This window comes from Chelonia mydas, chromosome 6 (genome assembly GCF_015237465.2).
Source record: "Chelonia mydas isolate rCheMyd1 chromosome 6, rCheMyd1.pri.v2, whole genome shotgun sequence".
In the NCBI taxonomy this organism is placed as follows: Eukaryota; Metazoa; Chordata; order Testudines; family Cheloniidae; genus Chelonia; species Chelonia mydas.
This window is the reverse complement of record NC_051246.2, coordinates 100,109,049-100,126,902: the sequence shown is the minus strand read 5'-3', so window position 1 is coordinate 100,126,902 and position 17,854 is coordinate 100,109,049. Positions and strand designations below refer to the sequence as shown.

The 17,854-nt window shown below is 42.5% G+C and overlaps 1 protein-coding gene across 4 annotated transcripts in view; it reads left to right on the top strand.

The window, feature by feature from the left end:
• The window catches only part of EML5 (EMAP like 5), a 299,416-nt gene that overhangs the window by 245,335 nt on the left and 36,227 nt on the right, over positions 1-17,854 (top strand). For 3 of the 4 annotated variants that reach the window (XM_007055929.4, XM_043547826.1, XM_043547825.1), the window contains exon 29: positions 8,393-8,401. The exons of the other annotated variant lie outside the window; for it this stretch is intronic. In XM_007055929.4, the coding sequence (XP_007055991.1) occupies positions 8,393-8,401 (9 nt within the window). The remainder of the gene's footprint in view (positions 1-8,392; positions 8,402-17,854) is intronic. 4 annotated transcript variants of the gene reach the window in all.

Below are 17,854 nucleotides of genomic sequence, written 5' to 3'. Positions count from 1 at the left end.
ACACCACAACACAGTCGGATGTTCACTGTGCCACCCATAGAAAAGCTGTCAGGCCCTCCCCAATGCTTTCTTACACTGATAAGCAGATAAGACCTGAAGTAGCCTCTCCACCTGCACGGGACATCGCTCCCCATCCTACAGTGATACCACCACAGGAGGCCCCCACCACCTCCCACTACTGATGAGTTCATTCACTTTCAGGAATTATTTAAAAGAGTAGCCAATGAGCTCAAGATTACCCTGGAGGAGGTACCAGAAACCCACCACGAACTCACTGACATATTACAAGCTACCACCTCATCCAAAATAGCCTTACCAATTAATGGGGCCATCATGGAATCAGCTAAAAATATCTGGCAGACCCCGGCCACGATAACCGCCACTAGCAAGAGACTGGACCGCAAGTATTTTGTCCCATCGAAGGGTTCTGAGTTTCTGTTTACTCACCCATCACCCAGTTCGCTAGTGGTCAAGGTGGCCAACCAGAAAAATAAGAACCAGCCTTTCCGATTTACCCCATCTGACAAGGAGAACAAGAGACTGGACTCCTTTGAGCGCAAAGTGTATTCATTTTCCACTTTGTAATTTCGAGTAGCGAATTATGCGGCGCTCTTTGCAAAATATGATCACACAAGTTATGCTAAAGTAATGCAATTTATTGATGATGTGTTGGAAGACAAATGACAACAATTCAAAGTGGTGGTGTCCAAGGGCCAATTGATCTCCTATACAGCTCTTTAGACCGCCCTCAGTGCTGCGGCTGCAGCCACCAGATCTACAGTCACGGCCATTGTCATACAGCATGCCTCATGGTGTACTACTTCCTCCTTTCCCAAGGAGATACAGGGCACTTCGAAGATCTCCCCTTCGATGGGGACAAGTTCTTCGCCTCAACAACCAATGAGGTCCTCCATTCCATGAAAAAATCACGTGCCACACTGAGATCTTTAGGCATTCCGCCACCTGCCACAAAAAAGAGGCAGTACAAGTATCAGCCATACCAACAGCCATGCTACCATGCTTTTATGCAAAATCAACATTTCAGACAATCTGATACGCAGCAACAACAGCGCCATAGACCCAGAACCCAGCAATGTCGACCTCCACAAAAGATGGCAACCCACCCTCCTAACTCAAACAAACAAATTTGAAGCCTTGGTCGAGGGTATAGAAAACCTCCCACCCTTTTCAGCGCCGATTTCAACCAGCCATTTTTTTGGACACCATCTACGCCCGTTCCTTGCCAATTGGGAAGCCATCACTACGGATAGATGGGTCCTGGAAACTCAGATTGGGTTATGCCATCCCCTTCTTCTCCATACCCCTCCACCCACCCTCCCACCCCGTCCCTCTTCAGGGTCCCCTCTCATGAACATTTGCTCCGTTAAGAGGTATAACACCTCATACAACTAGGAGCGATAGAGAGGGTACCAGCTCAACACAGAGGGAAGGGGTTTTACTCCCACTACTTCTTGACAGAAAAGAAAAACGGTGGATGGTGCCCTATGCTCGACCTTCAATGTCTAAACAAGTTTGTCAAGAAACAGAAATTCCAGATGGTTACTTTGCCAACGATAATTCCGATGCTGCAGCAGGGAGATTGGTTTTCAGCCCTCGACCTCCAAGATGCATATTTCCATGTCACTATCCACCCTGCCCATCGACATTTTCTCAGATTCGCCATGGGAGTGGAACACTATCAATATAGGGTCCTGCCCTTTGGCCTTTCCACCGCCCCACGTGTCTTCTCAAAAGTACTAGCAGTCGTAATAGCACATCTCAGAAAGAAAGGGGTCCTAATTTTTCCTTACCTGGACGATTGTCTCCTCAAGTCCCCCACTTACTTGGAGGCGATCCGAGCAACTTCTGCAACCGTGCACTGCTTCTACACCCTGGGTCTGCAAATAAACAGAAACAAATCTACCTTACGACCTACCCAAAAAATAGACTTCTTCGGGTCACACCTCAATTCCACCACAGGTCTTGCCTCTCTTCCCCAGGACAGATTCCACACAATGGGCACCCTCATTATACAGATACATGCCAGCCCGCGGGTTACAGTCCGAGATTCCCTGCAGCTGTTAGGACACATGGCCGCTTCCACATTCATGGTCCCAAATGCCCACCTGTACATGCAATGCCTTCAGAGGTGGCTAGCCACGGTATACAAACCAAATATTCACAGATTAAACAAATTGCTACCTATGCCTCCGAAAGTCAAGGATTCACTCCTGTGGTGGACCTCTCCTGTCAATCTCTGTGCCGGGATTCCCTTCTGACAAGAACCCCCTTCACTGACCATCACTACAGATGCATCGCTCACAAGATAGGGAGCACACGTGGGCCACCTCACCACTCAGGGCCTCTGGTCCTCTACGGAAACCAAGCTTCACATAAATCTTCTAGAGCTCAGAGCCATATGCAATGCCTCCCTCCATTTCCTTCCCATTATCCAAAACTGCAGAATTCGGATCATGACCGACAACATCGCATGCATGTTTTATGTGAACAGACAGCGGGGAGCCTGGTCCCACTCCTCTGCACAGAGGCGGTAAAACTATGGAACTGGTGCCTTCAACACAATATCCATATCTCCGCCTCATACCTGCCCGGTTCTCAGAACACCAACGCAGACGAGCTCAGTCGATCCTTCCCCATACAGCACGAGTGGGAACTCAACGACGCTATTCTATCCACCATTTTCCAGATGTGAAGTTATCCCCAACTGGATCTATTTGCCATTGCAATAAACAACTTTCTGCTCCAGAGCCAGCCTGGGGAAACACTCTCGAGGAGACGCCTTCATGCTCCCACGGACTGACTTTCTCATGTATGCGTTTCCACCAATACCTCTGCTGAACAGAATAATACAGAAGATAAGAACAGACAAATCCAACATCATTCTAATAGCCCCATCGTGGCCCAGACAACCATGGTATCCCTTCCTCATGCAGATGTTGGTCAAGCCACAGATTCCCCTTCCCCCCATCAGCAACCTCCTATCTCAACGCAGGGACCAGCTATTTCACCCCACCGTACAACGACTCCACCTGAGGGCCTGGTTAATCAATGGTTCTCTAATGAGGAGTTAACATGTTCTGAACAAGTGCGGACAGTCCTACTACACAGCAGGACATGCACAACGCGCACTACTTACCTACATAAATGGAAGAGGGTCACATCTTGGTGTACTGCCAAACAGATCTCCTCAGTTTCCACCCCACTCCCACTGATACTGGATTACCTGCTAGACATTAAAACATCAAGTCTCTCCATGAGTTGCCTATAGGTCCATCTCGCAGCAATCACCACATTTCACCATAAGATCGACAACACTACGGTCTTTGCCCATCCAGTAACCAAAAGGTTCCTGAAGGGCATCCAAACATTATATCCAGACATAAAACTTCCTGCTGTGCCCTGGGCCCTCCACTTAGCCCTTAAGGCCCTGATGGGTAAATCCTTTGAGCCAATGGCTACCTGCTCCCTTCTCCACCTATCCATGAAGACCGTCTCCTGATAGCAATCACATCTGCCAGATGAGTAGGAGAAGTGGGAGCACTTACAGCGGAACCTCTGTATGCCATGTTCTTCCATGATAAGGTCACACTCCGCACACACCCAAAGTTACTGCCTAAGATACGCTCTTCCTGTCACCTTAATGAGCCAATACACCTACCAACATTTTCCCCAAAACCTCATGCTAATGCTTTTGAAACAGCAATGCACACTCTTTATGTGCGCAGAGCACTATCCTTTTACCTGGATAGAACAAAACCGTTTAGGAAAACCCCCAAACTTTTCGTCTCTACCTCTCAGGGATCACAGGGAAAAGCTATCTCTACCCAGAAACTCTCCAAATGGATTGCAGACTGCATACATCTCTGTTACCAACTGAAGCAAATACAACCCCCTACATCAATTAGGACACACTCTACTAGAGCTGTCTCCACTTCCATTGCCCTTCTCCGTAATGTTCCGGTTTCTGACATATACAAGGCAGCTACCTGGGCATCGAACCTCACCTTCGTCAATCATTACACTGTCAAGCACACTGCAGCATCTGACACCAAGATGGGTAGAGCTGTCTTGTCAGCAGCCTTCTTTCTGATCCGAAGTCCCAACCATCCTAAGGGATACTGCTTTTCAGTCACCTGAAGTAGAGCACCCCCAGGGACATCTCTCTTAAAGAAGAGGTGGTTACTCACCCTGTGCAGTAACTGACATTCTTCGAGATGAGTGTCCCTGTGGGTGCTCCACTACCCACCCTGCTCCCCTCTACTTCGGATTCTGGAACGCACTCTGTTGTAGAGAAGGAACTGAGGAGCCCGGGCCACGCACCTGCTATTCAAACACAGATAGCTTGTGAGGCAGGCACTGCACATGCGCAGCCTGTAGGGGTACTGCTATAGAAATCTCCGATCGAAGGCGTTGGGACGCACCTTGACCTGAAGTGGAGCACTCACAGGGACACTCCTCTCAAAGAACGTCAGTTACTCCACTGGGTGAGTAACCTCCTCTTACCTACCTCTCATGATAATTCTTCTTCGAGATGTGTTGCTCATGTCCATTCCAAGACCCACCCTCCTACCCCTCTGTTGGGGTGAACCGGCAAGAAGGAACTGAAGAGGGGGGAGGGATAGCTCAGTGGTTTGAGCATTGGCCTGCTAAACCCAGGGTTGTGAATTCAATCCTTGAGGGGGCCATTTGGGATCTGGGGCAAAAATTGGGGATTGGTCCTGCTTTGAGCAGGAGGTTGGACTAGATGACCTCCTGAGGTCCCTTCCAACCCTGATATTCTATGACTCTATGAAGAGGCGGCGGGTCAGCAGGGCCTTTTATGGGGTGCCATAAAGGTGCAACTCCAAGGGGCGCCTGATCCGTCCCAATGGGTACCGGGAGGGGAAAAACCTTCTAGCAACTGTGCATACAGCATGTACACACTTACTTGGAATGGACATGAGCAACACATCTTGAAGAACAACAGTTACAAGAGGTAGATAACCATTTTTTGATGTGAAAATAGGGAAATACCTTGGGAAGGAAAAGAAAAATTACTTACTGTCGTAACTGTGGTTCTCTGAGCTTTCCCATAGAGAGAGTACCCTGTTAGGAGATGCATGGCTCCCGCCCATGAGCTTGGAATTATCTAAAAATCAGTTCCATTAATGCTACTTCTTCCTCCCTCCCTCTCTTGCACAGAGTTTTGATGTTATAAAAGGTGGAGGGGCCCCAATCACTATTCAACTCCTTCTACTAATTCAGGAATCTCTTTAGAGGCTCCAAAGAACTCCAGAAGATAGATGGGAAGTATGGTTCCACATGGGCAATCATCTGAGAGTTGTTATAGTATGTAACTGTTTTTTCTTTGTGAATTGCTCATATGGATCCCTACTCTTGGGAAATTATCAAGATATAGAGACCTTAAAGGAGATGGGTGTAACATAGTGCTTTGGGTGCACAAGCATGTTCCCATGCCTGGTTTCAAGGCTCTGACCTGCAGCAGAATCAAGTTACCAAGGGTAATATGGTGGCAGCCCAGAGGTGGAAGAAGCACGTTCTGACAGAGAAGAGACTCAGGGTCAAAGAAAAGGTATAGGAAAGGAGTCTGTGTAAGTGAAATAGAAGACACTTGCCAGGGAGCAAGAGAAGAAGCCTCATCAGGAAAAGAGCTGGATTTGAGAAGGAACCATACAGCCTGGGGAAGAGGTCTGGAAGATATGATTTGACATTGAACTGTTATGTGATGTTAATAAATTAGACTCCAAAAAGGGGGTGTTACTTGGAGCATGAGTTCATATGCATTTATTGATGAGCCCAAGAAGGGGAAACTGAGGCAACAGATACTTCACTGGGCAAGGTAGGCTGATCCTAGCACTGTGGGTTTGAGGTGTATTAGTTAAAGATGATGACAAGATTGTTCTCTCAAATTGGGATTGACATCTCAAAACCAAGTTGAAGGAATGATGATGAAAAAATAGTTCCAGCAACAGCCCTGAGTATTTCAGTGATGGATACAGTGCAAAGACATGTCATAGAAGCTGCCTTAGACTTAGTTGAGTGTCCTCTGATATCTCCATGTGGCTGAATATCTGTCATGTCATAACAGTGTTGTATACCTAATCTGATCCATCTGGACAGCCTGGAAACCAAGATGGGTTGAACCCTGGTCTTATTACATGCCTCAAAAGTCAGGGGAACTTGCAGATAATTTTGGCTTATATATATAATAACTTAAGGCCTTCTGGACATCTCAAATATGGATCCTTATCTCCCTGGATGTGCATAAGACCAGAGGAGGGTGAAAATGCACAGGTTTCTGTCCCAGTTGAAATGGAAATCAAAGATCACTTTACACAGGAAGTTGGAGTGAAGATACAGGAGCACCTTATTCTTATTGAACACAGTGCAGGGAGCATCAACCTTGTATCTCCCTAAATAAGGGATCATGGTGTGGCTATAATCAATGCCCTTTTCACAGACAGATGGCACACAGAACAGTTTGACAAGGTTCAAACAGCACTTTATGAAAACAAGATTGAGTTACCGTGGTACATCTGATTCATGTGCCAGAGAAAATACTTGGAAAACATTTTCAGAAATGTGTTACTGTATGATAAGCAGATTGCCAACCCACACACAAGTGTAGAAATCTGAGGTGGCAGCCATGTGGACTCTGGTAGATAAAGAAGTACTGAGTATTCAAAGAGAAAAATGACAGAGGACCATATCAAATCTACTCCCTGTTGATCTGTCCAGATTTGGAACTATTATACCACTACACTTGGTAGATGTGTCTAGTTGAAGCCTTCTTGGTTTACAATAGGATCTTTTGGACCTCAGAAAAATACTCTCTTGACTTGGGCTCCCATCAGTCCAGAAGCCAAGCTGTCAGCCTGTGGAGAATTTTAATCTGGATGGAGAATCTTGCCCCAATCCTGAGACAAGAAATCTAGTAGACTGTGGTTTCAAGTTCCAGAGGATTTGAGAACCAAAACTTCCAGGCTTGGGCCAGGATTATCCACAGCATTTTGCTTTCATCCCATCTGACTTTCTTAATTAACTTCTGGATCAACAGAATCAGAGGAAAATCATAAAGGAATGCCTGATTCCAGTCCAGGAGAAGAGTGCCTGTCAATGATGCTGGGTCATACCTGCTCCTGGAATATATCCAGATGTATTTGGCACTCTAGTGATAGAGATCTAGCTGTGACTTGCCCCTCTAACAGAACAAACAATGAAGCATTGAGTCTGTTGATTAGAAACTCTGCTCAAGAACTTTTAGAAATTGAATTGGGAGAGGGGCTGAAATGTTCACATTGTAAAGAAACAATGGAAAAACAGATATTCTGAAAACCAGAGCCTTGCTGACCTGAGGCTTAAGTTGGGAGGAGAAGGAAAATGGAAAAGAGTTGAATGCATTTTTTCAACTTTATTTTCCTTTAGCAGGTTAATAACCCTCTTTGCTTTGCGCTTCCTTCTCATTTAAGCAAATTCTAAATTATTTCTGTTTCATCTGCAAGGAGTGATAACTGAGCTAGCATCTTTGCCAAACAGCTTGAACATTCTTATAACAAAAGCAAGTCAGAGCAGAAAGATTATAGTTGCTATCCAGAGTGGAAAATGTGCATATTCATAGTGCAGTTATTGAACAGTAACCAGAGCAAACCCAAGCACTCTGGTTGTAGGGTTCTGTTTCATGTATTCATTATTGAGAAAAATCATACAACCATATAAAATGCATATTCCTATTCTCTGACAAATTAACAGGCTTTATCATTAGTAACCAATCAGCATGCTGAGGATAACTAGGAAACATTACTGTACAGTTTATCATTGACTATACCACATGCCTGCAGTTTGGTGAGCTGAGACAATTGCATTCCAGTATAATCTAATATCTTTTGTTGTGTAACTTTGTACAGCTGTTACATCTGCTTTTATTAGTGACTTGAATCTATCCTATCTGTCTCCTTATTTAGAGAAATTACCAGTGTCAAGTCATTTTTTAGATTGAATGATTCAGATGTTGTACTTATCAACTCTGTTAAATGCTTATCATACATCAGAGGTCCTCACTTCTCTCTACACCCACGTACACACACATTTCCTCTTCTTGCTTATATTGGGAGTTATTCTTACGGGATCACATTCACGCTCCACTGGTTGTGCAGAACTTTAATTTAAGTCAATGGTAGTTTTGTGCAAAAATCAGTAGTTGTGTATGACCCATGGAGAGGTGAATAAACCCCTTATTATAGACACAATTTCTCTTCTGCTCTTTAAAAAAAGCACTTTAAAAAGTTGATTATCTTTCTTCCCTTCAAATATTTTGCTGAGAGCCAAACTTGTATAAGTAATTATTCTCTTTTTCTTATCTGCTGCTGAAAAGAGGTTCCAGGTAATGCTTTTATTTTGCTAAGATGTCTAGTCCATATTTTACCATCACCTCTCATTACCATTAAAAACCCATATGTTATTTTGGAGTCTAATAGGATGCTGTGCTTTGCCTAGCAACCTTCAAAATACCATTATGCTGCTTATCAGTTCTTAAATTACATATATAGCATCAGCTATAGTTCTATTCAATATATTCTACATTGTATTTAGGGATGTATTTACCAATAAAATTGTCCACATGTTCATTAAATTTGTGAACATTTTAAAAATACTAAATTAGTGTGAAATAAGAGGAGGTAGGAATGGAGTTCATTACAGTTCTTAGTGGACAGCTATCTATGTTATAAAAAAAAAAACACCATAACTTGCACTCCTTTAGCATTTTTTGGCAGTCTCAGTAGAGAGATCAAGGAAAAAATGGTCATAGAGACTGAACTTGCCATGTCAGTCTAGCACCCTTTATAAGCATTGAATCCACTGTTTAACCAGTATTAAAATAAAAATGTTAAATACTAGATAACTAACAATTCTACAGTTGTGCACACAAAATTGGCACTTATCTCTGTGCATACAAGGCTTAGTATGAGTGCCCAGTTTGACTGCTTATTGTCAGCAGGCAAGATTTTAAAAAATACCTCAGGGAGCTATTAACTTTTAATGGAAATTAGACACTTAAATTGCTTAGGTGGTTTTGAAAATCCCAACCAGAATAAATGTAAACAAAAAAATTGTCTTCAATCTCTTTAAGTTCATAAACTATTTGGAGCTCATTTTTCCCTGGGTGTGGTTCAAACTGTACAGAGGGCCAGCACCACTGGAGTCCTTCAATGTAGGAAATGGTATCATTCAGCACAAGGGTGAATTTCTTCATCTGTCCATACAGCTGCATTTACTCTCTGAAAAATGTGATTAAAATATCTACATTTTAACACAGAAACAAAGATACTATCACTGGCATTTCAGCCTCGTTTACCACTAAACTCAAAACTAAAAGATTTGTTGGCATCTTCCACTGGTAGAGAAGGGAGATATGGAAGGAAATGCACATCAGAAAAGACCATACTTTGATCTGTTAATAGCTTTAAAATGAAACCTAGGGAGAGACAAATTGTAACATTGTGCAGAACTATATGTGCATACCAGCATCAATAATGTTGAAATCACATCAAGTGGGATGAAAGGAGATTAATTGTTCTTAAACTATGTATAGTATAAATACATTTATTTCATTTCTATACTCTTTTAACGAAGAATACTAAAATATAGATGTGTAGTAACACTGACTAAATTTTCATGCATAAAACAAATTACCTATGTGAACGGGTCTGTTCCCCTTTGATACAGGGACTTAATTCCTGTATTAACTCCCTTACATGTGTTCAAAGAGAAAATTAACCCTCTAAAAGCTTCCCATGCCTCTCCCACTTTTTGTACGCACAGTTTTTGAGCATGCAGCCATATTCCTCATGCAAATGCATGTCCGCTATATATTGCATGTGCAAATAGTGACCCAGCTGCACATCAAATGAAAAATCAGCCTGGAAAAACTGTGGGTTTTTTTTAATTTGCATCCTTAGGACAGTGTTTTGAAAATGTACTCCCATGTTCTGTACCATGCCTGGCATATGCCTGCTTCCGAATGCCGAGATTGTTACCCTGAAACATATTTGAATGAAAAATATGTACATATACCTTTACTCTTATCTTGCACTCAGTTTCCACTGCTGTGAAACAATATAGTGCATTTAAAGGTTTTTTTAGATTGGTTTACAATTATATTGTTTGAATATCTTGAAAGACAGACAGTTAAGCACAAACTAATCAAGTTTAACACTATTCTTGAGACCAAAAGTCATTTATTTTGCATACTGTATGCTATAGTATAGTAGCATACAAATTCAAATAGGCCAATCAGTTGTTTGGCTAAGGAGTTATATATTGTACTTAAATACTAGATGGTCTTCTCAAATTGTTTTATAATTGAAAACTGTGATACATTTCTCTCTTCTCCCATTCTACAACAGTGGATTAAGGGACAGACAACATTTTATGATGCCACCTACTGGAAGGAGGCAAAAAGTTCTGAAACCCCACACATAACTACATAAGCTTGAGCCAGAACTTTCTCCCTTTAATTTTCTTTGTCTTCTGTACTGGGAAACATAGAGGCTTCAACTCTGCACTCCTGCTGTCTCCTTTCTTCTGCCCTTTTCCTCTCATTCTCTCTTTCTCTGTCTTTCAGGGACACAAAAGAAGAAAGGAGACAAGGAAGGGAAAGAAATTTGAATGTTCTTCTTCAAACCCAAGGGAGGGTGGAAGGCAGGGCACCAGGCTCTGTGGCTGATCACTCCCTGGGGGCAGGGTGATCTCAACTGGGGTTGGCAATCCAACCAGACATTGTAAATATCAGTTTTACAGGGGTGGCCAGAGGGCACAGACTTTCCCTCCTCAATCTCTAAGAGGCTTCCTTGATTGAAGCACCCATACACCTATCATGCTGCCTCCCTGCCTTACTGGTATCAGGACTCTGCCTCAGCTTGCAGCTCTGCTCCACAGCTTATGCAGTTCATCATCCTCTTCTCTGCCTCCACAAGGCCCAGGGACTCCTATACCTGGGGTCTTCAAGCCAATCCCACTTCTGGTAAGTCCTGCTTTGGCAGGTATTTCTTCCACCTCTCCTCCCTTGTTGGACCCCCCTACTGCTCTCCTTGTGCTTCCCATCCCCAGGATTTTCCTCTTTCACCTGCTGTTCCTGCAGGAATTTCTGCTGCTCCAACTTCAGCCTCCTTAGCCTTCCTTGGAGCCTCTCCCTGTCCATCTGGCACTCCCTCAGCCCCAGATGGTTCTGACATCTCCTTTGTTCCCTGTGCAAACAGCACAATTCTCTCCTCTCAGGGGTCTGATGCCAGGGGGCCTGCTCATTCTCCACACTGGAGACCAGCTTCTCTAGCGTCCTGCCTGCTCATTGAGCTGTTCTCTTTAGCAGCATGTCCAGCTCTTCAGCAGTTCTCTGGTTCAGTCTCTCCAGTGTCCATGGGGATCTAGTCCTGAGGCTTCTCCACCTGTCCTGGCCCTGGTAAGCCACACTCTGGCAGATTCATATCTTTCATATTCTGCTTCAGTTAAAGCCTTGGTGAAAATCTGTGCTAGCTGTAAACTCCAGGTTATTCCCTGTATCTGGTGTAAGTACTGAGCTGGTGACTGCAGGATCCAGCCCCTGAGTTTCATATCACTGCACTCAGGAATTCAAACCCCAGATCATGCTCTTTCAGCATGAGAGTGAAACTGACTACTTCGCAATTTATGGTATGTGGGTCTTTCTGTTGAGAGGTAAAACCAAAACCCTGGCTACTTATAAAAAGTGTTTGTTGAGCACCCCCACTCCCAATCCTTCAGCTCTGCAGTCTCTGCCTCCCCTTACCAGGCTGTAAGTGCAGAAACCAGAACTTTGTGTCTCCATCTTTGGGGAGGGGTTTATCTCCTCTCCCTTGTTTTCCAGTCGCAGGTTTTCCTTCCATTTTTCTGCTGTTGCTCCGGGAGCCTATGCAGTTCATAGGTTCCGTAGAAACTTGGTCTTTCTCTCAGTCTCTGGCTAGGATTCATCTCTTTTCTCTCACTGATTTTCTTTGGATGCACACTTTTTCTCACAGGTGCTCTGAATGGCCTGGATGTTACATCATTCCTCTTAGTTTCTGTGTCTGTGGTCTCCCTTATTGCACCACACATCAGGACCCCTTACCTTTCAGTCTCTGCTAATTGTGTGTTGCACCAGCCTCACAAAGAATAGACTGTACAGCCACGCTCTCATACTAGCTCCCTTCTGTACAGACAGTACCTCTTCCTATAAGATTGCCTGTCCCTGCCCTCCTTGTTTCTAACTTGAGTCCAGTTTAGAAGCACCATGATCCCTCTTCACACTACTTAGCAGCTTGTCATGAGAAATATAACTCTGAGTTCTGATCCTACAAGGTTATTACTGCACAGAGGGAATAGATATAATTCCCTTGAAAGGGAGATCATATTTGAACCAGCTTCTTGCTCAGAATCCCCCAGATCCTTCATTTCTAGGCTGCTGGGGACCTTCAATGTGTATTTTCCACAGTCAGAATGTGGAATATATATCTTGGGAGAATATTTGAACTTGTGCCTCAGTAATGAGGTTCCACTTGTCATATATCTTGTTGTTCCTAAGTTCTCCTCCTTAGTATTAAGTAGGACAAGTATAGAGCATTGTACAGCTGCCTGCTTTTATCTGTGGCATATCCTTTTGTAGCCATGGGGAAGTCCATATAATAATATTTTGTGCTTTCTGAGGTTCTAAGAGAACTTGGTAATGTTAATGAGTTAGGATACACAACACAACTCTGAAGTAGGGATGTCTTGTTTCCATCAAGAGAGAGGGAGGCTGAGGCACTGAAAGGTAATGCAACTCCAGGATCTCTTTTGTAATAGATCTATCTGTCCCTGCAGAGGAATTTTGGCTAGGAATTCTGCTCCTGGTTATTTCTTATGCACAAAAACTATGAAGGGTTCTGGTCCTTCCTTGTTTTATGGCTGTTAAATAACAGCAGAGATTCTGGATGGAAACTTCCAGGTCAGTTCTATAGTTACTTCCCAAGTGACCATCTCTACTTGATGGCAGTTCAGAGCCCATATCTGCATATTCATAACTTTTCAGCTCATTGGAGTCTTCTACCTTTCACCCACAGAAACAGTCACTTCCTGTGTTTTGCACCCTGCCATTTGTACTTTCATCAGCTTCCAAATCTTGCTGGTACTGGATGCCAACTTCCCTGGGACAAATTCCACCTAGCCCCTTTCCAGTAAGTTGTTCATCTGGGTGTAGTCCTAAATAGCTATCTGTGGAAGGCTCTCATGTCCTATTAAAGGCTTCAGTCCTTACTGAACATGCTGTTGCCAATCAGAGCATCTCCCCTTCCTCAGTTAGGAGCATCCATGGGATACTGGGCTTGCTTTGTAGCCTGTGTGGACTTAGTTCTGTAGATGTGACTGAATCTTTGGCCTTGGCCCATGTGGCACTCCCTTTCTTCCCTGTGCTGATTCATCCTTCTTTGAATTGGTGATTTTCTCCATCCGTCCTTTCTTTCCTCCATCCATCCCCTACCTCTTTATCACCATTGACATGTGTCTCTTGGGTTGGGATGGTGCATCTGGGCAAACCATCAGCCCATGATCCTGGTCTGGGGGGTATTGTGGGTGGAGTAGAAGGCTCCTAGAACTCTGGGCCTCCTGCCTTACTCTCCTAATTTGGTAGCTTCTAGTCCTGATTTCCCACATCTTTGTCTGCTGTAACAATCAAACAGCAATGGCTTCTGCCAACTGCTAGGGAAGTGCTTGCAATACAGCCCCTAGTTTTGGAAGTGATGCCTCTAAGAACCCTTCTTCTGTCCTTGAAACCACTATATCTGGAGGACCATAACAACAGCCTTCTAGGCAGACTTAATTACAAACTGTTCTGGGAAAATGGAACCTTGCTCCCCTGGACTTTTGATGCCATTTTCCAGACTGAAGAGTGCCTCACCTTGGACTGGTTTATCTTGATGTCTGTCAGTCATTTCTGATTCAGTTCTCTTATCCCAGTCCCTCACCGTTTTTGTGATGCCTCGCATAGAGTTGAAGAGTTGTATTGAGATGCTGCTTCCTCTGCTACTCAAGGTACTGAGGAAAGCCAGGCAGGATGAAACAGTTGTAATTGTTGACCTGGTCCCTTCATGACTCTGTGCTCTGCAACCACTTCCACCTTAGGCTGACTGCATTTAAGTTGAAGGGAGCCACTTCTGAAAAGAAGGTTTCTCTGCTGACATGACACTGTCTGGAGGGTGGAAAAGGTGCTTCTTTTTCTTACTCTTAGGTCTGAAAAGTCTTCCTGGCCTGGTTTGACATCAGAGGGCTATCCTGTTTCCTACTTTTCTTGCTCCAGGATCTTTGGGATTTTTTTCTATTGGTACTCAAGTAAGATCTCAAACCAGTGATTAATCCTGTGATCCTTCAGTAAAACTTGCTCCTCATCTTGCAAGCTCTGATTCAACCCTCATTTGGGCCTTAGGGCAGACTTCTTTTCTTTAAAATGGTGTTCCTTATTGCAGTGATCTCAGCTAGATGTACAAGTTGATCTCTCTCTCTTTCTCTCTCTCTCATATTTGCCCATTCTTACCAGAAAGATTTTTTCAGCCTTCCTTTGTTCCCAAGATGGAATTCCCTATGAAGAAAAATCATCCATTCTTCTTCTTGCTCCCTCCAAATCCAGTATTGCATCCCAGCCCCTATGAGAAGAAGTTTCATTTGTTGAACATTTCAAAAACAAAATTCTATTCTCATGAGTTTAGAAAGCCAAAACAACTGCTATTCTGTTTTGAGGGTTGTAACAAGGGCAAGGCTGCATCTGAAGTCACTTTTGTTAGGTAGGTCCAAGCCTGCATTCTCACAGAGTATGCCCGGACTGGCAGCTTTGTCCTGAGTTTGTCAGATGACATTTGGCAAGGGAAGTCTTCACGTCTTGGTCAGTGATTGCTGGAGCAGTCATTTCCCAAGTATATGATGTGGCAACATGGTTGTCTCTATTCCTTTTTTTATGTCGCTATTAGCTAGGCCTCTTTGCTTCTCAGATAGTCTCTTTTGGACAAAGGGTCCTGCTAGCAGAACAATATGGTAGCCCCGCTTCCTGGGTTTACTACTTGCTACATTTCTGTCATTCTATCCACTGATGTAAGATTGGAGAAGACAGGCATATAACAACAGAAAATTACTTAACAGTAATTCTGTTTATCGGAGTCTCCTGTTCTCTCTCCCTGCATCCCTCCATTCTCTGCTCTGGTGCTTGTTTATCATCTCTCTCACTGGTTTGTATACTATGTCCTTTTCTATGGCTGTGGAAGTTTTTTTAACTGGTGGGAGCATTTTCTGGCTAAAGCTGTGTGGTCAGGTATGGGGTTTCAAAACTCTTTGCATCCCTGCTTCCAGTAGGTGGCACCATAATGCGTCTGTCCTTTAATCCAACATCATAGGATGGTAGACAAGGTTACTACAACTAACAAGAATTGCTGGTAAGTAGTCTTCTAATTTACAGAACTCTGACATCATTCATACTTATCCTTTTGAAAAGGAGAAAGGTACTTTTATTCTGATGATAGAATAGTCAGCCATATTCATTTTATCTAAGCAAACAGGAAAGTAGATTAATGATATTTAGTTTATAATACATCTTTAAGGTGTGACATTGAAATGAATTAACTTATGTATATGTAATCCGTAATTACTAATAAATATCTGTACAAGTGCCCAGAAGGTTATGGAGATATAAAAGGAAATATAGTACCTTAATTATAATTCCAGTGAATAATCTGCAGGTAGTAAAATCTTGATTAAGTACTCTCAGTATCATTTATCATACTGGTTTTAAGATGTCAATTCTTTCCATTCATATAGTGAATGCAGTTCTTACCCCTGAAATAATATAGTATTGTGCTATCAAACTTGTTTTCAATTTAATTTTTAATCACCTCTCTTCTTCAGGGACTCTTATCACATAAAGTAAAGAATTGGGTGTAAAGCTAGATAACATTTTACCATCTCACTTTAGAGATTTTTAGGACTAGAAGTTATTAAATATCAGCTAATGTTTTTCAGACATGTACAGCCAATAAATCTGAAATGGATAATATTTTAGAGGTCAGTGTAGCTATTTCCAGAATAATAATGTTAGTTAACTATTTATAACTGAAAACTAAGGCTGTTTTATTTAAAAATAAGTAAATAAAAAAGAAGGCATTGACATGCGATCTTTTAGATTAAAAGAGTTGTAAAGGTTGTCTGATTTTTTTCAGCAGATATAATTGGAGCTGGGCTGTTTGGAAGCAGCTGACTAAACAACTAAGGGTGGGATCTGTGTTCCTATATAATTTAGATGCTTTTGAAAATCCCACCCTAAATGACTATTTCTCTGACAGGAATTTAGTGGCAATATAATTTGTATCTATAACAATGTAATATTTCCAATGGTTTTATTTATGTTGTATATTTTAAATATATTTACATCTTGTTTGATTTATATGTTTTCATAATATTCCAATAAACAAATAATATAATCCGTTATACATCCTAATGATGAGACACGTGTTTGGGGTTTGGTCAAAGGCATAGTTCTGAAGGGTCTAATGTGGACCTGGAGAGACATCTATTTTCCATGCAAGATACTGATTGCTTTTGTGCCTAAATGGAAATTGTACATCTATGAAAAGAGTGTAGAACAAAAGTGATTAAAAGATGTTTTTTCTCACAGTAAAACATTGATTTATCCCTGAAAAAGCATAAATGCGTTAAAGGATATCTGTTATTTTGTGAAGATGAATTATATCCCAGAGCTAGCATGTGTAAAATGGGTAAAAATTGCATGAATTGCCAGGGACGTTTGTGGTTTAATTGGATAGTAAAATAAAAAATACAGCAGTCTTGTGTAATATGCGTTATCATGTTTAGTGATTATATTATTGTATTAGTGTTGTAAATATATAAGGTACTTTACAAATATCAGGTGAAAGTGTTCATTATCAGAGAGCTTGCCATGTACAAAACAGTAAGACAACAGCAATATAATTTTTTAAAATAGTACTACAGAGAAAGAATCAACATGAATTAAAGAAAAACCCAAATATGGGAGAGAAGGAGAGAGAAGAGTCAAACTTCACAGCAATCTTCCAAGCCTGGGAAAGTAAAGTATAGGTATCATCACCAGTAGAGAAGGGAGGGCATGGAAAGGGGTTAGGAAAGTTGGGAAGTTGAGTTTGAATATATTAAGTACAAGAGCAGGAGGAGATGTTTGAGGAAAGTTAGAGATGCAAGAATGGTCAGAGGGTTGGAGGTTAGGGATAGATAGGTAGATTTGGGAGCTATTAGTATAGAAATAATAGCTGAAATTAGGGAACTTGATAAAGGTTTTGAAAATTTATAGAAAAGGAAGGAACTGCCAACAAAAACCTCATGGACTGAAGGCACCTTGTGCAAAGTCTAAGAGGTGATTGAGGGGGGATACTGACCCAGCCTGCCTCTCTTTCTTTATCCCTGCACTCAGAAGTTGGAAGGCTCCTGCTCCATATCATGGCCACAGAGAGAAACATAGGACACTGGGGCCACAGTGCTAGGTCCAAGGGGGTGTGGTCAACAGCTGTCCCTCTCCCTCCTCTGTCCCCACCATCAGCTCACAGTAGCAAGAGATTCTAATGCTGCTGATGCCTTTAGGGAAGAAAAAATACTGTATTATGAGTTTCTGAGAGTAAAAACTGTAATAGCTTTCCAGCCACCAACCTTCCCAACAGAACTGAAGATACATATTTGCATTCCTTAATCTTTTTCTAGCTTTCACTTGAAAAACAAGCTGGTAGAAAAACTAGTATGTTCCATTCCCCAAACAGTGGGCACCTTTTGTGATCTATATCCT